This window comes from Pongo abelii, chromosome 6 (genome assembly GCF_028885655.2).
Source record: "Pongo abelii isolate AG06213 chromosome 6, NHGRI_mPonAbe1-v2.0_pri, whole genome shotgun sequence".
Classification (NCBI taxonomy): Eukaryota; Metazoa; Chordata; class Mammalia; order Primates; family Hominidae; genus Pongo; species Pongo abelii.
This window is the reverse complement of record NC_071991.2, coordinates 63,179,934-63,198,417: the sequence shown is the minus strand read 5'-3', so window position 1 is coordinate 63,198,417 and position 18,484 is coordinate 63,179,934. Positions and strand designations below refer to the sequence as shown.

Genomic DNA, 18,484 nt, shown 5'->3' with positions numbered 1-18,484 from the left:
ACAAGAAATTTTAAAAAGAAAAATTAGCCAAGCAGGGTAGTACATACCTGTAGTCCCAGCTACTCAAGAGGTTGCAGTGGGAGGATCACTTGAGCCCAGGAGGTCAATGCTGCAGTGAGCCACGACAGCACCACTGCACTCCAGCCTGGGCAACAGAGTGAGACCCTGTCTCAAAAGATAAATAATTGAAAAAAAATTCTGATACATACTATAACATGGATACTATAACATGGATAAACTTTAATAACAATGTTAAGTGAAATGAGCCAGTGACAAAAGGACAAATACCATATGATTCCACTTATATGAGACACCTAGGATAGTCATATCCTCAGAGACAGAAACTAAAATAGAAGTAACCAGGGGCTGGAGGAAGAGGTCATGGGGTCATTGTTTAGTAGGTAGAGAGTTTCAGTTTAAAATGATGAAAAAGCTCATGAGAGATCAGTGACCGCGGCACAACATTGTGACTATACCTAGTAACACTGAAAGGTTAAAAATAGTACCTTTTATTATGTATATCTTACCACAATAAAAAGCCCCACAAGGTAGTCAATGTTATGTTTAAAAGAGAAGAAATAAATGGGAAGTCATTTTAGATATGTATTTACACAGGTCTGAGAAGAGCTATTCAGCAGATGAGTACCTAATGAACTGGAATTTTGGCAGAGATCCTGGGAGTGAAGTGAACCAAATCACTTGGGAAGTGTGAAGTAATTTCCTCCTCCAGGGAGGTCAGCAGATAGAACATGTCAAGCCAATGTTAAGATTTCTCTGGAGTCTAAGTAAAAGATTATCAAATTGGACAAGTCTGTTCTCAGTGTTTTCCAACAAGGTGCAACTGACGTTTTGGACAGAACAACTGCTTCATCCTGTAGGACTCTCCTGCCTGCCATATGGTACTTAACATCCCTGAACATCCCTGAACTCCAAACCACTTACCAGGGGCATTCCCCTCACCCTCATCCCTCTAACAATCAACAAGAAACCCACCCACGTCTGTCACCACGACTACCATGACCCCAGTCACTCAGATGACAACCCCAGAGTGAATGAATCCAAAACTGAAATATGAGCACCCTGGTCTGTTAGGATATGACAAGCTATAAAGCAGTAGCAAACAACCCTAAATCTCAATCAAGAGCTTAAAACCAAAAAAAAAAAAAGGCTTCCGTCTTGTTCACATTACATGTCCATCACAGGCCAGCCCAAGGCTCTATTCCACACTGTCCTCACACCAGAACCTGGGCTGATAGAGCTACCACTCTGCAGAATGCTGACAGATGCAGTGGCAGAGGGAATGAGATACAGTAAGTGGTATGCTGGCATTTAAATAATTCACTTAGAAGTGACATATAGTACTTCTCATATTCCACTGGCCAAAGCAAGTCAAATAGCCTTGACTGCTTCAGGGCCAGGAAAGTGCAATCCTACACCACTTACCTGGAAGGAAAAGAACCAGCCCTGATGACTTCCAAACTATGCCTGCAAAGTGCTCTGAAAAGTAGAAGACGCTATATAAATGTTAATTAAAAGAGTATATTAGTAACAGTACTACTTTGCCCTTCCATCCATTCAATGGATATTTATTAAGCATCTAATACATGCTGGACATCATCTCCTAAGCATCAAATAATATGCCAGACACCATGCTAAGAGAGCTGATGAAAACTGAGTCGTAAGTGGTAGGGTAAGAGAAACAATCTTTAAACAATTCCAGTGTGGTATGATAAATGTGATCAGGGAAGTCAACCCAGGTACTCCAGAAGTTCCCAGGGTGAGCACCTGAGCCAGGGGTGGGGGCAATGGTTGGAAAGACTTCCAGGAGCAGTAACCTACATAGCTGCAGGATGCAGTCACCCTGGAGAACCTGCTGTAGATGCATAGGTGGAAGCATGAATGTGGACACTGTGGATGGGGTGTCCCTGCCTTCCGCCAAGTCAATGAGACCAACTTGCCACAAATTCCCCATAGCCCTAATCTGCAGTCACTTCCACTAAATGTCCACTGACACATTTATAGGTTTTCTTGGTTTTCTAGGCAGGCCGGATGTAAAGAACAGATCTCTGGGACTACTCTCCACTTTCCCCCCAATTAGAACATTCTATGAGATGCTCTAAGTTCAAGGAGACAACATTCTTTCAGTCATCATAAGCTTGGTTCTAACCTCAGCAAAAACTGCTTTCTCTCAGCTAATATAGCGCAACAAAAGGGGAAATGCCCTAGGAAAACAATGTGTCAGAGGCTCCTAACCACTGAAAATCAGGCACATTCCCTTTATGAGATATTAAAAACATTATAAAGAGTTATTAAAAATAGTGCAGACTCCAACACAAGCCGTAAGATATACAGTATACCACCCTGAGATATTTACCACAAAGTTCCTCTAATAAAGAAAAAAATATTTTTTCAACAGAAAATACATAAAATACACATCTAGAAACACTAGACAGTCACTAAAAATGAAAACTGTAAAGACCTCTAAGCTACTAGGAAAAGTAATGCTGACAGTGCTAAGGAAAGCAGATTCCAAAAGCAATCATATTGTAAAGGTTAGACAAAGATGACGACTGTGCTACAGGCAAACACTACATGGAAACTGCAGAAAACGGGGCACGGAGAGTAGGGGAAGCAGAGAAGTGGTTCAGTGCAGCTTACAGTAATATGTTATTGTTTGTACAATGCAAATTTCACATGAAAGTCATTCCTATGTAAAAGTTTGGTGGATCTTATTCACATTCCCAAACTGACTTTTACAGGCAGTATAAAGCATAACCTGGTGAGTTCCTAAACAAGAACCAGACTAGCTGCTATTAACACTCCAGCCCTTCTAGTTAAAGGGAGGAGGGAACAGGGCAAGTTTCCTGACTGGCCAAGGCCCCATGATTCCAGCAGCAAGGGCCAGGCAGAGGCTCTGGGGACAGATTCGTGGCTGAGTAACCTTCCTTACAAATTGCCCTGAGCAAATTAGTCAATTTAGCCTTATCTTTAAAATGCAGATAACACAACCTACTTCACAGAACTACAGTGGGGATTAAATCTGATAACTTGTAAGTACCCAGCACAGCATGACTTTTAAAAGGAAGTGATAGTTTTCATTCCTTGGGGGCAAAAAAGGATGGCTCTTAAGGTCTCCCTCTACTCTCCAAACCCAAGGTCCCCCAGGTCGCCATAGCACAGAGCAGGAGCCAGCTGAGCTTTGGCAAAAGCAGAAGAGGAAGGGAGTTCAAGCATGGCCTTCTGGTAGAGAGTGTGGGGAAAGAGGAGTGTTTTCTGTGTCTCTGTTCTTCCACCCTACCAATGCCTAGCACATAACAGGTGCTCAATTGAATATCTGATCAGTGTACTAACCCAGTCAGCAAGCTGTCTATCCTCAGCTGATGATCATGAAGGAAAACAGGCAGGAAACATCAACTATTTATTTGAACTAAAGCTCAGGCTCCTTGTACTGTGAGACTCCACAGTTTATTTCTGTGCTGCATACAGGGTGCTAGCATTTACTACTATGGAAGATACCTTTTTCTGAGTGTTAACTTCAGTGATATTTACCAAATATGCCTCTGAATGGTCCTATTTCAAAAAAACTACAGAAAGCACTGCTTTTCATAAACAAAAAGAACAAAATGGCCCCAGTAGTATTTTCTTATCTCTATCCCTACCTCCTTCAAGTAGCCTGTATCTATTCTACTTTGGTGAATAAAGCCGAGTCTTTTCTAAAACAAAACTGTATACTGGAGCTAAATATTCTAAAACATAACTTTGAGTAAAGGAAAACTCTCAAGAGCAGTTTAAATGTAATATGCCTGGCTTATTCTATTCCAATGATCTTCTAATCTTTTTCATTAATTTACTCTAATGTTTATAATTGTTTTAGGCCACAATTATCTCATTGTTTCCTGGCCTGTGTACCTGATCAGAATCATTATGATCTCTGAGGTTTTCGCCTGATTTTTGAGAATCCTGCTCTGCTACGGATGGGGTAGCCAGCAGAACACTGAAAAACCAAGGAGCGTTTTAAATACAAGACTATTAAAGTGGCAAATCATTGTCCTTTCTGTGACCAGCTTCTGGGGCTCTGGAATTACATGTTAAACAACAGGATCAGATGGGAGCACTTTGCAGCTAAGAGACCAATACCAGAAAAATACCCCTTTACCCCTTCAACAGCGTGCTCCTGCCTATTTACAAGAACATTTAGCATCATTTCCTTCTCAAATGGGCCATCCTGTACTCTGGAGCTAGAAGAGAGTATGAGAACACTGACATTCAGTGCCTACCAGTTTCTCTCCTAGGGAGCTGCAGCAAGCTGGAGCTCCAGTGAGCTTGCACTGTTGACAGCTCTTAGTAAGGGATCACACCCTTGCCTTTACGAGGTATTTCTGTCATTTTATATAAAAGCACAAAGACACAGTGGTCAGCACGACAAGACTACAGCCTGTGGGAAGCGTAATCACTGTCAGAGGACATCAAATCCAACACACTGGTGGGATGGCAGGAAAGCAGACTCGAAAGTAGTCCAGAGTAAATGAGTCTCCTTGTTTGCTTCCTACTGGTAACATTAGGCCTAAGCTGCTTTGCTGAAACACTTAGCTCTGCGCTTTCCAAGCGATAGAAATTATACTTACTCCAATGTGTGAGATTAAAACCCACTGCACACTAAGCTGAACGACATTCCACGTGCAGAAATGCCACTTCAGGTGGTTCATCACATTACTTTATTCATAAGGCTGGGGGACAGGGTGGAACCACACGAATTTAACATCTTGCTGTGCCTGAAATGTTCATTAAGTGCTCTTATCTGCAGTCACCTGCCCACCCCACAGAACCACTCTCCACTAATTTAGAGACTATAATCTGTACACATTTAAATTACGATGAACAGGAACATTTCCACTGGAAAAATCATCACACATCTTGATTTGCACTGCCAATTAGGTCTTCGGAAAAGGAAAAAAAAAAAAAAAACCCTGATCATCTTACATATGGTAATTTCCCTTAATTGGTGCATAATGGATCGGATATAACTTGTGGGTAACCCCCACATGATAAATCGTTTATTTAACATTTTAGAACTACCAAAAATTAGCCTCATTGTGTGGCAGTAAACGCTCACTTCCAACTACACATTCTGGGACTTCTGAGTTTCCTAAGCATGAATTATGAATATCAGTAGTGGAAGTGCAAAGAACTCTCCAGCTTAACAACAGGAGTGATACATTCCAGAAACATTTTCTGATTACATTCACAAGGAGCTCCGGAGTGATAAATTCCAGATACATTTTCTGATTAAACTCACAAGGAGCTCAAATCTCCATCCAGAGGGTTTGTTTTTTGTTTTTAGTCCTGTAGCAGCAGAAACTCCTAGAAGGTTAGGACGCCAGCCGGGAGTGGTGGCTCACGCCTGTAATCCCAGCACTTTGGGAGGCCGAGGCGGGTGGATCACCTGAGGTCAGCAGTTCAAGACCAGATTGGACAACATTGTGAAACCCTGTCTCTACTAAAAAAAAAAAAAAAAAAAAAAAATACAAAAAATTAGACAGGCGTGGTGGCGGGCGCCTGTAATCCCAGCTACTCGGGAGGCTGAGGCAGGAAAATTGCTTGAACCCGGGAGGCGGAGGTTGCAGTGAGCCCAGATCGCGCCATTACACTCCACCCCGGACAACAAGAGCGAAACTCCGTCTCAAAAAAAAAAAAAAAAAAAAAAAAAAAGGATGCTAATACACGGTAAAAGCCAGTGGCAAAAAATAAAAACTCGAACCCTGTCTCATTCCGTAGGCTTTACTGTTTCCCTTGCTTTTAATAGTTTATCTCACAGGAGGCATTTTTAAAATATTCTCAGAAATATCAACAACAGATTTTTCTCAAACGACCATTTTCAGGAAGGCTTCAGAAATTACTAAAAGGCCAAAGCTACCGTTAGTGGCTCAGTCTTTGCCGCCAGACTCGGGCAGGTGACAACAGTTTGGGCTCGGGCGCCTGGCACTCTGCGCCTTCCAACGCTGGCGGCCCCGCCTCCCCTTCTCCCGGGCCAGGCACGCAGGTGGAGGAAAGTAAACACCAGTCGGAGGCAAGGTGGAAGCAGTGAGTCTCGCGACTCTCACAAAAACAAGTGGAAAAAAAAAAACAATCCTCGCACAAAGCATCTCTGTGCTCCCACAAGCAGAGGCGTGGCTGCTTGTTTCCCTTTTTAAAGGTTGTATTTTTAGTTCTTTTGAAAAATGTTTTTATTGCTTACTTCTAAGTAAACATGTATCTCCATTACGATAACGTAGAGAAAAGCTCTTTTAAGAAGTAAAAAGAGAAAACTGAAATCACGTTCACATTCCCACTACTCACTGAAACGTTTGGGGGAACTTAAGTGTTTGCTAAAGAGTTTTAAAGACTAGTTAGGCCCTTAACGCGTAATTGGGGTCGTGCTGTGCATATGATTTGGGATCTTGCAGCTTGTTTAACTCGGCCCAATGACGTTACCATTTCCCCCAAAGGGTTACTAATTCCTTGAAAACGTTTACAAAAGTTCTAGAATAAACACTAAAGTTATTCTTTTTAAACTCCATTATCCAAGTTGGACTGGTCTGGCGATCGACTGTTAAAAAAAAAATTACAACTTTCTTAAGCTTCCTGATCTCTGTGCCAATTCCCGGAGAAAGTGTGGGGAGTGCACAAAAAAAGCCCCTCCCCCGTCTCACCAGGGCTGCAAACGCAGGCGCTGCGCCCCGCTAGCTCCCCGCCTGCATCCCCGGCGGCCACACGAGACTGAGCAGAGCGCCAGGCTGAGCGCGGTTGTGTGCTGGGGCGACCGGCCTCTGTAGTCCGCGTGGCACAAACGTGACCCACTGCGCACACCTGCAGGGCGCGCCCACTCCGGCACTCACCCGGCTGGGCGCGCCAGATCCCCAGTGCCGCAGCCAAGGGCCACGTTTCCAGCCCAAGGCCAGCAGGACCGGGGTGGCAAAGGAAAGTCAAACTGTGGGTGCGTCCGGACGGCGGCGGGCGGCCGGACCCTCACCTGGTAGCGAGTCGCCAACTCCATTCTTCCTAACCCGGCTCTAGTCTCCTCCCAACACGCGGCCACGGGAGCCCGGACTCACCACGGCCCGGCGCACCAAGAACGCCCCACGCCCGAGCAGCTAGCGCGCTCCGCCCGGAGCACAGGCGGGCCCCGGGAGGGGCGCACTCGGCGCCCGGGACAGGGGGAGCGCGTTGCGCTGACCGCTCGGTGCCGCCTCACTGGGCCTCGTGGCTCCGATCACGTTCCAACTTCGCGGCCACTGACCTTGTCTTCGCAGGCGGCGCGAGAGGGGGCTGCAGTTGGGCGAGGCAAGAGCAATTACCAGTGTTAGGGCGCCGGGCTCCCCCCTGCAGCGGAGGGAGGGAGTGGAGCCGTCCGGCGGGGTTTCGCGCGGGAGAAATGAGGGGGCTGTCCCGGCGCAGCCTCCAGCTGGCACGCACGCTGGATACTTGGCAGCGTTTATTCCAGGTCATGCCCTGGGGCGCGAGCTTCTGCTGCAACCCCTGTCTCTGATCCAAGAAAATATTGTAGGGCGGCTTTGGGGCTTGTTTTGTTTTGTTGTTGTAAAGGGGCAGGGTTCTCTTTGGGAGGATTCTGTCTCCCAAAACCTTTGCTACAGGGTTCACTTTGCAAAACAGGCAACCCAGGTTTCTTTACCAAGGCCCAGGTGGACAGCTGCAAACCCGCCTGAAATTTTAGAGGGCCATTACACAGTAGGCCTCCACACCCACCAGACAGAGAGTTTGTAGAGGTCAGGAATGCTGACTAATTTAGCAGAATTGACCCCAGCATCTACTAAGCATCAGGCACTGGGTTAGTCCTAGGAACACAAGGGTGAACAAAAACCCCCTGCTCTGTTGGAGTTTACAGCCTGAGAGCCAGTTACCAACCTAATTGCATTATTCTAAATAAATACAATAATGATGCAAATAAGCGTAATAACAATGATGTAAATTTTATAAATTAGATTGATAATTAATATTAATTTGATACGACTATCAATGACAAATGTAATGATGATGCAAATAAATGTAAATTTGGAGCGATGATGCCATGAGAAAAAAGGCAAGTGGTATTATGGTGGTGTGAAATAGGGAGACAATCTGGTAGAGGTCAGGGAATACTTCTTAGAGCTCAGATATGAAGAGTGAGAAATTAAGTTTGTGGAAACTGTGGGAGACTGGAAGTAGAGAGTGGGGAGAATGGTAAATGAAGTTGTCCTGAAATCACAGCAGTTTTGCTGGACAGTGTTGCATACCTACTTAGAACCGTGGTCATAGGTTTACAGTAGAGCATCCTGTACTCATAGGACCTTCTGCAGCCCCTCTCAGCTGCTTAGGATCTGACGTTCATCGTTTCTTTATTGAACGAGTGAATGAAATTTGCCAAACATTTACTCAGGCTTGAAGAGAAAACATGGAAAAGTTTCCTTCCTTCCTTTGGTTAGTTCAGCAAACAACATGTGTTATGTGCTTTCATGTTCCAGCCCTCAGTGTTCTTACTTCCTGGTGGTAGTAAATCAATACAACATTGTCTGACTTAAAATGTTTTGTTTTTATTGGATAATGTTAATTATTCATTATGGCCACTTCATTTTTGTTATGCTTTAGAGTTTTCCTTCACATGCAGTATCTCCTTGAATCCTCTCAATATCCTTCCAGATTCTTATTGTCCACATTTTTAAAATAAGGAAACAGAATCTAAGAAAATACATTAAGAGATCCCTGCCACCCTGCCACTAAGTGACAGCAGCAGACTGCCAAACTGAAAACCATTCCTTATGCCTCCAGATCCAACATTCTTTCCATTTTTCTGTATTTTTTCCCTTTGGCTGCCAGGAAGCTTAGAGTGAAAATTAATTCAATCTTCCTCTTTTTTTTTTTTTTTAGATAATTGCTTCCTCATGAACTGCCGATCTTGTTTGCACTTCTTTTCGTTGTAGGTTAAATCAAATCAATTTTGGAAAAGGGAGCACAAATTTGAAGCAGGTCAGATTTTGCAAAGCACTTGAAGCAGCCTAGACTAGCTACTTCTGTATCAGGAAACCTGTAAGCTGTTGAACCTGTTTAGAAATTTGCCATAACCAGCCCTAAGTCTTCAGATGACAACCCGGAAATTTTCTTCCTGTGCTTAGCAAAGCCTGTACACATTTGATGGTATTTAGTAATTAATTATATAGTGGTGTGTTTTGTTTTGTTTTGGTCAGGCTTTGGGAAAATCTCTAAGGAACCAGAGGATTTAAACATCACACTGCAGTAATACTTTCTAATAATTATTATTGATAGGGTTCACGGGATGTGAGCACTGGGTTTCATCCTGGCACTGCAAGAATGAGTGTCCCTTCCAGATGCAACAGTATACATATTGCAACAGAGAAAAAGAAGACATAATGTTTGCAACTTCCTTTAAGAAGTCTGTCTAGAAATCTATGCTTGATTGCTTTTTAAATGTTTCTATGAGAGAGTAAAAACTTGGTCCCCAGTACCTTGAACAAGGTAAGAAATTTGTGATTAGAAGCCAAAGGAGTTAATAATGCCACACTAAAATATGCTGCTCTGGCATATTCACTATTTTTAGTTTAAAGCACTTAAAAAAAAAAAAGCAGGTAGGAGAAGATCACTCTGAACTTAAGGTTGTTTCTTAAAAGCAGGAGATAAAATTCCCCTGTGAAAGCTGTCCTCCCTACACAAGAAGGAAAGCCACATTCTTATCAAAGACAGGAAATTGAAGCTGAGGGAAATCTGTACAAACGAACCTTGTTAAACTAACCCTTATCTTCTTAGTCACTTCTCCACCCAATTAACTACACTAGCCCTTGCCCCTTTGCCTTATCGTATTTTCAGTTTTACTACTCTGTGCAATTCACTGTATAAATGTCCAACTCAAACTTCATCCTGGGGTCTTCATTTCCTTAAAAAGGCACCCATGCCACATAAAACTTCGATTAGACAAATCTATATGCTTTTCTCTTGTTAATCTATTATATGTCAGTTTAATCCTCAGACCCAGCCAGGACCCAAAAGGATGGAGATGAAGTTTTACTCCCCTACAAAGCCATTATTGAACCTCATTAAATGATGTGAGAGAGCTGTGATTGGATGTCAACCCTGGCCCACAATTTTTGCTTTGTAAAAGGAACCCAAACATCTCTCCTCTATCTGAAGTAGTATCTCTGCCCTCCCCACAGAGCTTAGTTGTGAGCAAACTCCCTAGTCCTCCCCACATAACAGAAAATAGTGCTGGTTTGGTGCTCTGGACAACTCACCAGAGAATCTACCTTCTGCAGAGAGCTGGAAGCAGCATGAGTCTATAGAAGCTGAGAGGTAATTTCATTAGGTCTGCCTCCCCTGCTTGCTTTTGGTCATTTGCCTCTTGGTGGTGTTTCCTTTTCCCATGAAGTTGAAGGCTGCAGTAGCTGAACACCGGGCCCCTGAACACTGAAACTTAACCTTCACTGGCTACTTTATAGATAACGTTCATAGGTCACCATGGTAACTGTTGCTTCCATTTTTTTTTTTTTCTAGAAACTTAGGCCAGCTTCTGTCCAGTTCAAACTGGTTGAGACCACTGACTCTTCAAGTGCCCGAGAGGTGGCCTTTTGATGTCAGAGGGTCAAAAACTCCACCCTAAGATCATGCTAACACTGCCATTTTTCTGTACATACGTCCTATATAATGCCATGAACTCTGGCTACATTTGTGCAGAATGAGCCTGTTACTTCATTTTTTCCCAGTGCCAATTACATTTCCCCATACCTCAGACCACCCCTTTTCCCTAACCCATAAATATCCCTAAGCCTTATCTTCCAGGAGGTGTATTTCAGAGCTATTCTCCCACCTCCTCACTCCATGCCCTTGTGAATAAATCTTTTTTTTCTTTTGCAAAACCCATGTCACAGTAATTGATTTACTGTTCAGGGCAAAACAGACTAGGACCTAGCTTGTAACAGTATCTGAGTACCACTTAGCATTGTATGTGGTCACGAATAAATAAAGTGACCGTTAAACAAGAAAACACCACTGGTTGTTCTCTAGCTCTTGGTCTCCTGAAACTTCCATCTCATTGTGATTAGATAACACCTACCCTAGAATGCAGAGACCTCCCTAAATTTGAAACATTCTGATATAAAATTTCCAAGTTGCTACAGAATCAAAGATCTAGAACTCAGTCTTTTATAAAATCATCATCTAACACTGACTGGGTGCCTTTCTGGAACGTTTTTCTATATTATTATTACAACCTGGTATTCCATCTTCCTGACTTGGTATGTCAAGATGATGTTGTCACAACACTGTGATGAAAATCACCCTAATGGCTTATGATAAAATAACCTGGACAATCAATAATCAGATCTGTCCATATATCAGATGCAGAAAAATACACATCATGATGAAACTTTAATGCCTGTGGTCTTTCAAAAAGTCAATAGTAATAGTGATATCAAGAATAGCAGCTAATTTAAAGAGTACTCACTATGCTCTAAGCCCTGTGCTGAATTAACCTTTGAATGTGTTCCCTCCTTGAATCCTTCAACTGAGACTTCTACATCTTTTCAAAACTAGTGTTGTAAAAGTAAGTGAAACAATATTTTTAAAGCATTTGGGATTTCTTAGAGATGCTATATAAACTCCAAATACGATTAACACAACCCGTATTACCTAGGTTTTTGCAATAGATAGTGCATTATTTATCATTTAGTATGTGAACATAAAATATTATTTTGACTAGACACTGACAATAAATGAGCGAAAATAACATGTTATTCAATAATTCTTACCTTTCTGTGAATTTAGGTCTTATAAAAGAAAATTTTTAATTTCTAATTAGTGGTATCAACAAAAGTACTCTGGTACATAGTTTTTAAAGAACTACATTTTTCTTCATAATCATTTAGGCAGCATACTTAAAAATAATCTATAAAATGTCAATATACAGAGTTCAGAATAAATGTATCTATAAAAATAACTTTTACTTCTTAAATAACAAAAAGTCATAAAATATTTGATTAGTTCAATAGATAAATGCAGGATATTTTTAAAATCAGTTTTTAATTTCTATTTTGTCAAGGCTAAAATAACCAACCATACAGTATTTCAGAAATGAAAGTCAAAGTATTAATATTTGTTATAATATTTGGAAGACTTTATTGCTTTAGGTATGGTAAGTAATCTCTATTTGCTAGCCCTGATTCAGTATTTGATAGGCAATAATAGAAAATCTTAGGTTATAAAATGGAAAATTTGGGATCAGAAATAGAGTAATACTATATTCTTTTTGTTTTTTTCTTTTGAGACGGAGTCTTGCTCTGTTACCCAGGCTGGAATGCAATGGCGCGATCTTGGCTCACTGCAACATCTGCCTCCCACATTCCAGCGATTGTCCTGGCTCAGCCTCCCGAATAGCAGGGATTACAGACATGTGCCACCACTCCCGGCTAATTTTTGTGTTTTTAGTAGAGATGGGGTTTCACCATTTTGGCCAGGCTGGTCTCGAACTCCTGACCTGAAGTGATCCGCCGGCCTTGGCCTCCCAAAGTGCTGGGATTACAGGCATGAGCCACTGCACCAAGCCAAGGAATATACTATATTCCTGAGAGAAGAAAAACACAACTTTCCAGGCTTTGCAGAATTTCCAAAGTTGTTACAGACTTATCCTTCTTTATTTGCAATAATCAAGTATTTGTACACGAGTGATAAGGCTGGATTGCATTTGTGATAACAGAACATGTATGGAAGTGAGGCAGTTATGGGTTTATTTAGTCCTTTAAGCTTCCAGCAGATTCTAATGAGCAGGCATATTTAAGAATCATTGCTCTAGTACAGCTCAGTGGCTTGCAAAGTGTGGCAAGATCAGCAGCATCCACATCACTTGAGCTATGGTAAGAAATTCACATTCTTGGGCCCCCTTCTGGACCTACTGAACCAGAAACTTTGGGGATGGAGCCCAGCAATCCGGATTTTAGTCACTATTCTGGTGATTCTTATCCTCACTGAAATTTACAAACCTCTGTAGTTGTAATCCAAGGTGTACTGCTCACCGACCAGGCAATCTAGAGGCTAATCATTGAGCTTCATCTTCCTCATTTGTAAAATCGGGATGCTATATACCTACCTAATCCCCTCAACAGTATTCTTCTTTTTGTATGTGTGTGGAGGTTCTTATTTATTTATTTGACAAGTACAAATTGTATATGTTTATGGTGTACAACATGAGATTTTTGATATATGTATACATTATGGCATGGCTAAATCAAGCTATTTATGCATTACTTTGCATAGTTGACACTTTTGTGAACCTTACAGTCAGCCTTTCTAGCATTTTCAAATACACACTATTTTGTTATTAACTGTAGTCACCATGATGTACAAGAGCTCTCTTGAACTCATTCCTCTTGTCAAATCTAAATTTTGCATTATTTGACCAACATCTCCCCAGTCCTCCCACCGCTTTCAACAGTATTCTTACAAAGATGAACATGTAGTATCAAATGCCATTGTATTTTGAGAAGGCTAGAGTGTTTTACACTTGTAAAGTAGTATTAATAGTTGTGATCCTTCCATTTATTGATCACTAACCATGTTCCAGAATCTGTTGACACATTATACCACTCAGTCATTACCGCAAACATGTGTTGTACAGAATACCATCCTTTTTTTTGTTCAGATGAGGAAACTGAGGCTCTGAGGGTTTAAGACACTTGCTCAGGGTGACCCAGCAGAGCCAAGTTAGAACTCAGATCTGTGCTACTATCAAGCTATACCCTCTCACATTTTTGCCTTATTCAGACAGCCTGAGAGAGAGGGAGAAGAAATTCAAACTTCAATTTTAAAAATGGAGTCTGGGCAACATTGTGAGACCCCCCACTCTACAAAAAAATTTTTTAAAATTAGCCAGGTGTGGTAACATGCCCTTGTGGTCCCAGCTGCTCAGGAGGCTGAGGTAAGTGGATTGCTTGAGCCCTGTAGGTTGAGGCTGCAGTGAACTGTGATGGCACCACTTCACTCCAGCCTGGGGGACAGAACAAGACACTGTCTCAAAAATATATATAATTAATTAATTAAAACAGGACTGGGAATGGATACAAGATTATAGCTAGAGAGGAAGAAGAAGTTCTATGTGTTCTGTAGCACTGTAGAGTGAATACAGTCAACAATGATTTATCGTATATGTTTAAAAAGCTGAAGAGAAGGTTTGAAAGTCCCCAACACGAAGAAATAATAAATGTTGGAGTTGATGGATATGCCAAATTCCCTGATTTGAGCATTACACATTGTATAAAATGTATCCAATATGCCTTTGTACCCCATAAATATGTACAATTATTACATGTCAACTAAAAATATTTAAACGGCTAACGACAACCTAATTTGTCTATCAGGACGGGCATGTAGATGTAAACTGTTTAATTCATACACTAGAATACTGTATATCAGTTCAAATGAATAAATTGATCTGCATTTATCAATCAATAAGAATAAATCTCAGAAAGCATTAAATTAAAAGATCAAGTTAATAAAAGAATAAAATTGAGGAACTAGGTTCTTTATATACTACCATTTCAACCTGTTTATTTACTGTGCCTAGGATTCCAATACCTTCCCCCTATTTCTTTCTGAAAATGATTATTTATCTGTTCATAGGCCATTTTTAACAGATATTCCTGAATTCTTTTCAAAAGACTTTCCCCACTTCATCACGCACATACCGCTGGCTCTCTTTTCTGCAATCGACACATACTCTAGACTTTAATGCTGTAAAATTTGCCTCAGCTGGTTATTCGAATCTGATAATCTGATCATCATGTCTTTAACAGCTTTCAGCTCTGACCTACAAGTCATGTCTGGATTCTTTTATAGCTTTTGAATCCACACAAGCTCCTGACCTTGCTAACTGTAGCCCAGCACCAGGAGATTTCTGACAGTATAAAATTCAAGGCCTAATCTTAAGACTATGTAATGAAATTGATAACCATAAATTCCAAGATGGGCTCAGTACAACAGGACTTGGCATTTCTGGCCATTACTTCCAAAGCAAATCATATCTGTATATGAGATATAACAAAGTCTGCTAGTCTGAAAGCATGTTAAATACGGCTTGTTATGTTCAGCCTTTCCACACTGCTCCTATAAACAGGAGGTGGACTATTTCCATCAGACTCTGACCAAGTGAACTTAAATGTAATGATGTTACAGTCTGAGGCTTTTTGTTTTTTAAGAAAAGCAACATAAGCAACAAAAGCTTCCCTGCCCCTTTCCTGCAGTTGCTCCCACTCCATCTCTCACTTCCATTTTCTTTCAGAACACTCTGAAACTCTCAAGCATTTTCTATAAGAGAACTTGCAGTTCTCCATAGGGATCAGGAGAGGCATAGATGAATTTTTTCTGGAAGGAAGCATAGGTTTTGCAATTTCTTAGGAAAGTTGGGGCATGTGAGGGCCAAGACAGAAATCTATCATACTTGAAACAAGCTTCCCCAAAGTAATAAGAAAAACAAAACAGGCCGGGCGCAGTGGCTCACGCTTGTAATCCCAGCACTTTGGGAGGCCAAGGTGGGCAGATCACGAGGTCAGGAGATCAAGATCATCCTGGCCAACATGGTGAAACCCCATCTCTACTTAAATACAAAAAATTAGCTGGGCGTCATGGTGAGTACCTGTAGTCCCAGCTACTCGGGAGGCTGAGGCAGGGGAATGGCTTTAACCGGGGAGGCAGAGGTTGCAGAGCCAAGATCGTGCCACTGCACTCCAGCCTGGCGAAAGAGCAAGACTCTGTCTTAAAAAAAAAAAAAAAAAAAAAAACAGAAAAAGAAAAAGGAAAAGAAAAGCAATCAAACAAAGTCAAAGTGATAATATTATTAGATGGAGTTCTATTTTTTTTTTCCAGAAACTGCCTGTGTTCTCTGACCTGCTAGTGCCTGGGATATTTATAGACGATGTTCCAAGAGAAGAGAAGGTAAAGCAGTGTCTATGTAACAAACAAAAAGGAACTGAGCTACAAGGCTGAAAAACTGAAATAAACATCAATGTAAACACGCCATTTACTTGACATCATAAATTTATCTTTGGCTTTCTACTCCTTTCCCTTAAAAAAAAAAAAAAAGCAAAGTAAACGTATCAAAATAGGTTAGGCAGATGTCATAGGCTAAAATCAGCAGCTTCTGAAATTTATTAACTTCTGGGCAAAAGTATAATTGCTTGAAACTGTTTAGATTTTTTTCATCCTCATGAAATCTTTTAACTGAAACCCGGGAGGTGAGCAAAAACAGTTGTGTTAACAGCTTCTGCGCAACTTACAGCTACAAATACATGACAGAGCATGTGCTCTTGTGGCAAAAGCTGTAAGTCAGCTGTTTCTTATTTCATCCTCTTTGGGAACAAATATCAAGGTTGAAATAGACCTCTAGAAGTGTCATTTTTAATTACAATACTTATTGAGATAATTGCTGATTAACAGACAGTTGTAAGAAATAATACAGAGAGACTCTGTGTACACTTTGCCCAGTTTCCCCCATCGTAACATTTTGGGAAACTATAGTGCATTGTCCCACCTAGGATATTGACATTGATACAATCCACCAAACTTACTCAGATTTCTCCAGTTTTACTTGTCTGTCGTGGGCACCACCTGTATAGGTTTGTCCATGCACCACCACAAGGAGGACACGAGGTTCCCCCTGTTGCCCTCTATAGCCACATCCACCTTCCTCCCACATCCCTTCCTCCTTCCTTAACCGCTGGTAACCATTAATTTATTCTCCATTTCAAAAACCTTTTCATTTAAAAAAATGTTACATGGATGGAATCATGCAGTATATAACGTTTTGGAATTGGCTTTTAAAAAAATTCAGTACAATTCTCTGGAGATTCATCCAAGTAGCAATGAGTATTAATCAGTTGGTTCCTTTTTACTGTTGTGTAGTATTCCATGGTATGTACGTGCCACCAGTTTTTAACCATTCACCTGTGGATGAGCATCTGGGCTGATTTTGGTTTCGGGGTTTGGCAGATAAGGCTTGTATGAATATCTGTGTGAATGTAATTTTCATTTTTCTGCGGTAAATGCCCAAGAGTACAGTTACTGGGTCATATGAAAGTTGAAATTTAGTTTTACATGAAACTACTGAGCTGTTTTCCAGAGTGGCAATACTGTTTTACATTCCAACTAAAATATGTGAGTGATCCAGTCTCCAGGATCCCAATATCCTTCTCCAAATGCGTCCTCTCCTGCATTCAGTGTTGTCGCTGTTTGTCATTTTAACCATTCTGAGAAATGTGTAGTGATAGATTATTGTGGTTTTTAACTTGCATTTCCCTGATGGCTAATGATATTGAAGATCTTTACATTTGTTATTTGCCATCTGTATATCTTCTTGGATTAATTGACTATTCAATGCCTTTTGCCATTTTCTAATTGGATTTTCTTTTTACTATTGACTTTTGAGAATTTTTTTTTTTTTTTTTTTTTTTGAGACAGAGTCTCACTCTGTCGCCCAGGCTGGAGTGCAGTGGCGAGATCTCGGCTCACTGCGAGCTCCGCCTCCCGGGTTCACGCCATTCTCCTGCCTCAGCCCCCGGAGTAGCTGGGACTACAGGCGCCCGCTGCCACGCCCAGCTGATTTTTTCTCTTTTTGGTAGAGACGGGGTTTCACCGTGTTAGCCAGGATGGTCTTGATCTTCTGACCTCATGATCCACCCACCTCGGCCTCCCAAAGTGCTGGGATTAAAGGCGTGAGCCACCCCGTCCGGCGGAGAATTCTATGTTTTAGATACTAGTCCTTTGTCAGATACATGGTTTGCAAGTATTTTCTGCCAATTTTTAGTTTGTCTTTTCATGTTCTTCAGGTGATTTCAAAGAGCAAAAGTTTTAAATTTTCATGACCTTCAATTGATCAATTTCCATTTTATTTATTTACTTATTTATTTATTTTTGAGACGGAGTTTCGCTCTTTTGCCCAGGCTGGAGTGCAGTGGCGCGATCTCGGCTCACTGCAACCTCTGCCTCCGCGATTCAAGAGATTCTCCTGCCTCAGCCTTCTGAGTAGTTGGGATTACAGGCGCCCACCGCCACGCCCAGATAATTTTTGTATTTTTAGTAGAGAAGGGGTTTCATCATGTTGGACAGGCTGGTCTCTGAGCTCCTGACCTCAGGTGATCCACCTACCTCGGCCTCCCAAAGTGCTGGGATTACAGATGTGAGCCACCGCGCCTGGCCAATTTCCCTTTTAAGTATCCCAGTTTTGGTGTTAAGTCTATGAACTCTTTGCCTAGACCTAGATACTGAAGATTTTTTTTTTTTTTTTGAGTTTTATTATTTCACCTTTTATATTTAAGTCCATGATCCGTTTTATGTTAATTTTTTTATAAGATGAGGTTTAGGTTGAGGCTTTTTTTTTTTTTTTTGGCTTATATCGAAATGTGTAAACATTATTAGGTGAAAAGGCAAAAATCTCTCTTCTGTAGAATTGGTTTTGTAC

At 41.3% G+C, this 18,484-nt stretch overlaps 1 protein-coding gene across 6 annotated transcripts in view; it reads right to left on the bottom strand.

Moving 5' to 3' along the window:
* The window catches only part of CDCA7L (cell division cycle associated 7 like), a 45,330-nt gene extending 38,135 nt beyond the window's left edge, over positions 1–7,195 (bottom strand). For 2 of the 6 annotated variants that reach the window (XM_002818161.6, XM_024249831.3), the window contains exon 1: positions 7,010–7,184. In XM_002818161.6, coding sequence (XP_002818207.1) covers positions 7,010–7,033 — 24 coding nt within the window. In that variant the 5' untranslated portion in view covers positions 7,034–7,184. Of the gene's footprint in view, positions 1–7,009 lie in introns of all 6 variants that reach the window. The other 4 variants (XM_063726057.1, XM_009242957.4, XM_063726055.1 and 1 more) reach the window with 4 other exon arrangements.
* Positions 7,196–18,484: the final 11,289 nt, after the last annotated feature.